This window comes from Limulus polyphemus, unplaced genomic scaffold, assembly GCF_000517525.1.
Source record: "Limulus polyphemus unplaced genomic scaffold, Limulus_polyphemus-2.1.2 Scaffold1017, whole genome shotgun sequence".
NCBI lineage: Eukaryota > Metazoa > Arthropoda > Merostomata > Xiphosura > Limulidae > Limulus > Limulus polyphemus.
In genome coordinates, this window is record NW_013666627.1 from 89,218 (window position 1) to 98,223 (window position 9,006).

General features: G+C 33.1%; 1 protein-coding gene across 6 annotated transcripts in view; it reads left to right on the forward strand.

The window, feature by feature from the left end:
* LOC106461715 (structural maintenance of chromosomes protein 5-like) overlaps positions 1-9,006 on the forward strand; it is a 326,380-nt gene that overhangs the window by 71,813 nt on the left and 245,561 nt on the right. For 3 of the 6 annotated variants that reach the window (XM_022388747.1, XM_022388745.1, XM_022388743.1), the window contains exons 5-6: positions 406-453; positions 4,423-4,635. The exons of 1 other annotated variant lie outside the window; for it this stretch is intronic. In XM_022388747.1, the coding sequence (XP_022244455.1) occupies positions 406-453; positions 4,423-4,635 (261 nt within the window). Of the gene's footprint in view, positions 1-405; positions 454-1,109; positions 1,155-4,422; positions 4,636-9,006 lie in introns of those variants that run through there. 2 more of the 6 variants (XM_022388748.1, XM_022388744.1) reach the window with 2 other exon arrangements.

The following is a 9,006-nucleotide window of genomic DNA, read 5'->3' on the forward strand; positions in this document are numbered from 1 at the left end:
TGTATTATAATTGAAATAGTGACTGATTTTACATAATACTAGTCCACTACAATACAGCCAAGACAGGTCACTTTTAAAAGACTAAAGGTCAGTTATATATTATTGGATACAATAACACGAGTGCATGAGTGAAGTTGCATGTAAAATTTGAAAATGTTCTAATGCATTAAAGTATTTTAATCTTAATAATAAAATAAAATGCTTTGCATATTAGATAGTCAACATTCTGAAAGAAAAAGGTTTATGAGAAAATCTTTGATTAAAAATCTTAATATAAAAACCTGAAATTTTGTCTATGAAAACCTTGTAATATTTACGAATAACCTGCAAATTTTTTTTAAGAAATGCAAACATTATCAAAAATCATAGTATAATTATTCTCATGAATACTTTCATGGTTATGAGCTGGATGGATTCCAGCCAGCCCGTAATGGAAGGGTTAAAGCAAAGAAGGTAAGTGGTTGAAAATTTTTGTTCTAGCTTGTCAGTATCTATAGCACATTTTAAATTGTTTCAGCAATCTGAAGCACTTGTAAGAGAAGAGAAAAAGTCTAGAAATGAGAAATAACTTTGAGAATTGCCAATTGAGACTTTATTTAAGTGTTTCTATTTAAAATTAAGAAATTAAAGCATGGGTAATGTAAAAATTTGAATTATAAATTACATCCCTTGGGTTAACATAAATGTAGTTCTGTTTTGTAATACTGCACTAGCTGTAACAGAATAAAGTTTATGTAATTTTTTCTAGACCTTTTTCTATAGAAAATTTTCAAAATTAGCAAAGATTGTATCACTTTGTGTAGTTGCATCCTTTTTGGCTATAACTATATTCTCTTGTCTGAGAACCTTTACTGGTATTGTGAATTGATTAGGCTGACTGTACTCCCTCAAGACTCATTTCTAAACTTACATCTCATTCAAGATGATATTCCAGATGTACCAAATTTCACATTTAGTTGATTCAGTAATTGCAGATATACCCAAAGCAAGTAGCTCTACTCATGTAACTGGTCATTCCCATTCAAGCATAGTGGAGATTGTAATATTGAGACATCACCTAACCTACCATTGGAAGTCACTGCTGTCAACCTTTTTTACACAGGGTACAGATTTACAGCTATACCATACATAAGCAGACCAAGGGAATGAAAAAGGAAAGTAGAACTAAATCAGTGACTTTCTTGACCATGTGTTATATGAAAACTGCACATGTCTAGAATAAGCAAAAAATTTAGAAACATTATACATGAAATATGAGTGTAGAAAATGCATGGTTTGCCTGCATGCCACAGCAGTGTCTTCCTTGCGTGTTCTTGTTTGGTGGCAGATAATGTTACCTGCTGATATTTAAGAAGTCCTTTATAGCTCTCCCTCTTCCATTTTGGTTAACTTATTACATCACATCCAATTAATATTTTATTATGCTGTGACATTAAGGCCCAAGTCACATGGTTTAAAATTGACTTTACCTAGTACAGACATAGAAGGTAGGACTTCTGTATAACACTTGCTGTCAGAAGCATTGGATGTTTGTTATGTTTCAATATAGTAAATTGACTTGACCTAGTACAGACATAGCAGGTAGGACTTCTGTATAACACTTGCTGTCAGAAGCATTGGATGTTTGTTATGTTTCAATATAGTAAATTATTTTTAAGTTCATATTTATATTGTGAAATATAGCTGAACATCATGTGCTAGATTGCTCAACTCTTGAATGCAAAACAATGATTTATAAATTCTCCACTTGACTGAGTATTGCAAATTGTTTGAAATCCATATGACTATATGTAGTTTGAAATATTTACATATTTATGTAGAGATATTTATATGTGTATGGATCAAATAGGTTGAAATTGTTTAGATAAAAGAAATAAAGCATTGACTATATTCAGAGTAGTGTGCAGGAATTTGAATTGTACAGCTATATGGGGGGGGGGGCAGGCATGTTAAAAAAACACACACACACATATATCATATATTGGCCAGCTACAGAGAGTGTGAGAGTAGATTTTCATCGGTTTTATAGTGTCAAAATGTGCTTGTGAGCTTTATACCTGCTCTTTCTTCAGTTTAACAGTTAATCCATTGCAGCTTTTTTTTCCAATGTAAAGTTTATTTTTATTTTATTTACATACAGTTTTATTAATTTATTTCACCTTTAAAATTAACCCACTGACTGTTGGTTTGCTGTATAGGGTATGGTCTGCCTCTGGCAGTTCTTTGCGAGCATGCTATATCATATGCAGTGTACAGCTTGCAAAGATTCTGCATGTGTTTAAAGCAGACACATTCAAAAGGTTCAATGTGTGTTTAACGTTAATAAAAGTGGTATGTATACCTGTATAGAGATTTATTAAAGAGGCATTTATACTTGTGATTATAGAGATTTATTAAAGAGGTATTTATACTTGTAATTAAAGAGATTTATTAAAGAGGTATTGATACTTGTAATTATAGAGATTTATTAAAGAGGTATTGATACTTGTGATTATAAAGATTTATTAAAGAGCTATTTATACTTGTCATTATAGAAGTTCATAAAGGTGATATTTTTGTTCTTTATCATAGAGCTTGATAAAGATTGTTTTTCAATTTATTAAAATAACACTGAAAATATTATTATATATATATATATATATATATACATCTTTATATACAGTACTTGAACATTTAATAATAAACATAGACAAATATAGCTTAATTTATACATCATAGTGCTGAGAGTGTTGAAAGTTTATTACAAAGATAAAAATATATATGATATCCACAAACCAAAACATATGTAAGCACTCAAAAAAAATTTGAAATACGTACAATATTGAAGTGAGAAAGATATAAATGTATTATTAATTAATTAATTTCAATAATAGTAGATACATTTGTATATAATATCTTAAGAATAACATTATACAGATTAGTAGATGAAAGCCATAATTCAAAAACAATATTTAACTCTGAACCACTAAGAGCTATTACCTCGTGAAAAACTTATGAAATTTACTGAGTACACCACAAGCCCTCCTACTCCAACATGTGTATATGTGTATTGCACCACCTTATGGCATAATTGTCATAATGCTGTAGCCTTCCACTAGTAGGAGGGCAGCACATCCTCCATGCTCAATAATCCCTGTGATCATTAACACATGATCATATGTTTATTGTATCCTTGGCACTGCCTGTGTTCAGACATGTTTTTTCCTGTGCTTATTGAATTTCTAGTCATTCTTATTGACTGTTTTTTTATTTAGTGATAGATTACTTTTTTCCATCCACCTGATTGCAACTTCACTTTTTTTAGCCACTAAACTTATTTGTGCTACTTCAAACAATGTTTGCAAGTAACCCCTTCCCTCCACAAAAAAAGAGCCAAGGATCAGTTATTCACTTTTAGACAATCTCTCCAACTACAACAGTGTTGACCAAAGGCACCTCATATGTTCATGAAGCTGATGTTCAGTAGTTATCATTTAGCCCATTTAGTAGAACAAACATTTGGTGAGTGATAGGTATCAGATCTCAATCTGTGGTTAGGTACTATGATGATTGTGGATATATTAATGTACCACAATCTTATAGAGCCATAATGAACTTTGGTGTGGCATGTTCACAGCTGATATGTTTGAAACATAATGTTACCACTATTATGCATTAAGTGGCTAGTTCCCTTCTGCCTGATTCTTTCCCAGATCGCTTGTCCTTTTGTTTCTTTGCCTTCTGTGAGCCTAACTTGCCTATGTCTGATTTTGAACAGTTTTTACACCTCCAGCCTTTGCTTCTGGCTCTTCCCTCTTTCTGATGAGGAACAGTTTTACTTTCTTGTTATTGTTAAGCACCAGCCCTTCCATCATCTTCAGTGTGAGATTCTAACTCTTAGTGGTGCAGAGAAATAAGTAATGTTTCTGAAGTTAAAATTTTTCTTACCTGAAAATGTATTCCAAATAGATACCTCTCTGTATCATGTCCCACCTTTCCTCCCTACTTCCAGTGCATTTCGTTTGCTTTGTCAAAAAAGATCCCATGATCATGCACACATGGAGATTGTTTGACCCCTCATGTTGGTGGAGAGATAGAGCAATATGACGATTATGTCATAGATTGGTGTAATGCATCTAGACATGTATAGTTTGTGATGTGTGCAGAAAATTTCATGGTAGTGTGTGCTAGGTAATAGTTCTTAGTGGTGCAGAGAGGTAAGTATCTATCTAAAATACATTTTCAGGTAAGGAAAATTTCAACTATTAGAAGATGTACTTTTACAATGATGGCATTTTTTGGTAACATTTTTGAATATTTCTACAAAAACAAAAAAAAGTACAAAAAAGTTGAATTAGATTATATGTCTAGTTGTTTTGTGAAAGTTTTTGTTTTTCACAATTTTGCAGTATATCTTAACATTTTTTATAAATTATGATACAGGTGGGTCCACCAGTAATGCATGAATATCATTGCCAGCTAAAGGAGCTCCGAGTACAAACTCGAACAGTAGAAACATCTTTTAAAAATACAAAAGAGTATTTAGAAAATGAAAAACAAAAAATTGGTAGGCTAGAAGATGATGTGAAGTATTTTCAAGAAAGACAGCGACATTTAGAAAGAATTGAAATTTTGAACAAGAAGAGATGTTGGATAGTAAGTTTTATTTCTAGATTGTCAAAAGGAATGTTATTTTGAATAACTGTTAGCTTCTTTATTAGTATAAGGGATAAGAATTTTTATTCAGAGGTGCTCATGACTCAACTGTACTTCATTAACACAGTTTTGAGTGGTTAGATAGAAAGCTATTTTATTTTTGATGATATTTCACTTCTTTCCAGCAAGAGATGTTTATGTGATCATATCTCACTTGTACAAGAGGAAACGGCACAAAAAATAAAATAACTTTTTATCTATACACTTGAAGCTGCATTATTTAAGTATGGTATAAAATATATTTACATCTTTTTTAATTGATAATTCCTTTTCGATAATGCTAGAAACATATTGACAAGGTGAAGCACATTTAGAAGTAATCTTTATTTATGTATAATGCTAAAACTGTGCTTGGATAATTGTGATTATGTATTCAGGGATTGAAATATTACATTTCTGCATTCTCGAGGAATTTAACTTTGCTTGAGAATTTCATCTTTTTAGTTAGCTTTTCTTACTGGCAATGCATGGTCCATCCATATTCCTTTAGTTATGATCAATGAAAGTGAACATAGTACATGGATTAAATAAAAACCTATTAATGAGAAAATGCAACTTTACCTGAGGGAATTTAATCTTCCTGATAGCTTTCCCTCATGTGAATTTAATTTTATTTCATTATTTCTATCTCTGACATTTGTATTTTGATAAATCACACTCTTGTTTTTTTTTCTTTTGAGTTTTTGTATTTGACCCAAAATATCCTGTAAGAAAAGAGACAACAAATATTATGTATGAAAGTGCACATACATTTTCTTAAAAAATTAAGCATTTATGTTACATTTACTGGATCCATGATTACTCACTATAATCTATACTTACTAAGGAAATAACTGAATAACCATATAACTGTTTTGGAAAGAATCATTCAGGATTAATTGTTTTCTTACAAGAACATTTAACCTACCATGAACAAAAGCCAATTGTTGAGCCAGTTTTATATTCTTGGATACAGTAACATGAGTGCACGTATGCTGCATTATTGTGACTTCTGTAATGTTAGTCAGGCATGGCTGAAAGGTCAATAAAATGATGAAAATAAATATATAGAGATGTATAATGTTATGAGATTTAAGTTATTTAGAATAAACATTTGTGTTTTCTTGTTATAATTTATAGTCATTCTAGAATGAAAAAAACATAATTTATACGTATTTTTTAATTTTTATGGTGGTTACAAAGACCAAGCCATTAGTGAAAGAGTTCACTCGTATCAGATAATGATATTTTATTCAAGGTATACACAACAAATCTGTTCAGTTTAACTCGTGTCTGGTAATGATATTTTATTCTAAGTATACATGATAAGTATATTGAGCTTCATTCACATAGAATAATGATATTTTATATTAGTTATACACAACAGATCTGTTCATGTCAATCCATATCAAGTAATGATATTTTCTTTTAGATGTACACAACAAGTGTGTTTGTCTTAATCTATATCAAAGGATGATATTTTATTCTAGGTGTACACAAATGTCTGAGCTTAACTGATATCAAATGATATTTTATTCTAGACCATCAAAGTAGATATGTTTATCTTAACCTATATCAAGTAATGATTTTTCATTGCATGTATACAGAACATACCCATTAATCTAAACCAATATAAGGTATTTCCGAAAATTACATACCTCTTCTCACACAACACCTGTTACTCGATTGCTAGGGTTTCCTCCTTTGCCCATATAAGCATTGGTCTGAGTTTTACTTGCTTGCTACTATATTTTATACCCAATTAATTGACCTTGGCGATATCTGTTTTGTGACACATTCCACCTATGTCAGTGCAAACTCTATTGTGGTACTGTATATAAGCATCTTCTTCCAATAATATTATCACTTTTTCTCGACAAAGTGTTCATTAATGGGTTTTTCTGTTGTATGACTAATAGAGATACTTTGCACGTTCTTCATGTTGCTTATTTTGATTTTTGTAATAGAAAAAAAAATTTTTTTTTGTTTGGCAAGCTGATATATGGCATGAATTCTAGGATTAATGTGTCCGACATTGAGGAAAATCTAGTCTCTCCTATCCCACCTATGATTTCTAGTGTTGCTCACAAATCAGGAGGGGGGGCACTCTTGGTTGAGGCTATCCGTGACCTTATCCGTAGTGAGATGGAGATATATATTCAGTCTGGTAATGTTTCTCTGGGCGGATCTGCAGGCATTTCTGGACATCATGAAGAGAATTTAGATTCACTTTTTCCAGCACCTTCCTTTGCTCTATCGGCTTTCCATGAGTCAAATTTGTATCAGCTGCCTCTGGCTCCTTTTCTTCAGTTGATACATCGAGTGCATGATGTTTTGGATCTTTCCCCAGTTGCTTTTGGGTCTATGCATTACTTAATGGCGGAAAGGTCTGAGGTCAATTATTTAGTTCTACCTCCATCCCCTGATATTATGGTTCATACAGGGAAGTTTACTGCTCACTTTCATAAAGGGACAACTATGCCTTATCTACCATGTTCATCAGAACAACATGCATTAGCCTACCATCATCAGGTGAAACCATATTTAGACTCTCAAAGACTAGACCTGCTTCTTGAAACGTGAGGTTCCAGAATGGAGTCTGTGGTTAACCTAAATAGATCACAGTTTTCTAGGATTCATCTGACCCTAACTAGGGTGCTGAGATATTTATCATTCCTACACCTTTTTTTGGAAGCCTCTCAGCAATTGCTGCATCAATTTGGTGACAAGTTGTGACCATTTTTAGCATACACCTTGGATCGATTATCAGCTTCTGCACTTTCCCTAGTGTTGTTGGGATTTGTTAGGTAGAGATGTGTTGTTGGAGGGCATTCACCTATCTGTTTCCACCTTCCATGAGTTATGTGACGCCTCCTATCTTCGACCCTTGATTTTTCCAGGCATTCTATAGTCTTTGGAATCAAGGGTTGATATTGACCATCAACATTCATCCCTGTCATCCTTGGCTTCTAGATTTTCCTTGGGGAATCATGGTTCTGCCCTTATTCAAGTTGCCTGACCTCTGATATATCACCCCCTTTGGAATGAGTGCACATGAGATCCATTCAGTGGTCTCCATGCAACCAATAGATCATGAACAGCAATCATCTGGATTCCCAGGTCTCCTTATTCAGGATCAACATCTTTGATCTCTAGTGGTGGTTAAATTGGAACAATGCTATGATAGGTGTTCCTCTGCCACCACCTTATCCAGAGATCTGTCTTTTCACAGATGCCTCACTTCAAGGATGGGGTGCATATCTCAACAGTCAGAAATTCCAGGGTCTATGGATGGTCAATGAGGCTTCAATGTTTTAGAACTTCTTACTGTGCAAAAAGCAATGCCTCAAGGTCTGGAATTGTTGAAGAGCAAAGTCATATTGCATCACTATGACAATTCTGCTGTGTTGTCTTACATTTCCCATCAAGGGGGTACTCGGTCCAAGTTTCTTTGTTTTCAAACCTTGGATCTTCTTTATTGGTCCCACTACCATCGTATCATCCTATTAGTTTGCCATGTTCTGGGAGTAATGAATTTGGTGGCGGATTTGACCTAACCAGATTCTTCTGACAGAATGGATGCTTCCTCGAGAGGTTTTCCATTGGATTTGGTCTCAGTTCCGGACAGTGATGATTGATTGATTTGTCACTTGTTGAAACACTCAACTACTGGCATTTTGGTCTCTGGTACCTCACCATTGGGCATTGAAAATAGATGCATTCCATTAGGACTGGACTGGATTGTACCTATATACCTATCTACTGATTTGTCTATAACCCAGAGATCTAGCAATGATTTGTTCCACCCATTGTTGTATTCTGTTGATAGCAACAGATTGGCCTGTTCAGCCCTGGTTTTTGCTTCTGTGGTACCTTCAGGAGTGCCCACTTCTACCTCTTTAGCCGTCTCTGTTAACCCTCCAAACACGGGGTTGGTCAATTTGACCGAGTCATGTGACCTTTTGTACTCATTTAAAGTTGATATAAATTTAATACTTATAACTCTCTATATATTGGGTATATCTTCACAAAATTTGGCAGTCTTTCAGTTAATATTACAAGTCTTTCACATACAAAAAGTCACATTTCCTAGTGAAGTATTTCTAATAAAATAAAGTTTTCTCCATGAATATATTGAGTATTTGTTTTGAATAGTCCGTGTGCAAAGTAATTTTCATGTTAAAATTAAGAATACTTTTTGTCATCTCACAATTTTCAAATTTCCTTTGTGTAATTCCTAAAACCTTTTAAATGCATTTCAAACGTTTTTTTTTTACTAAATCCTTATAGTTTGTGTCATTTTCTCTACCGTATCTCAAAAAAAAAAAAAAA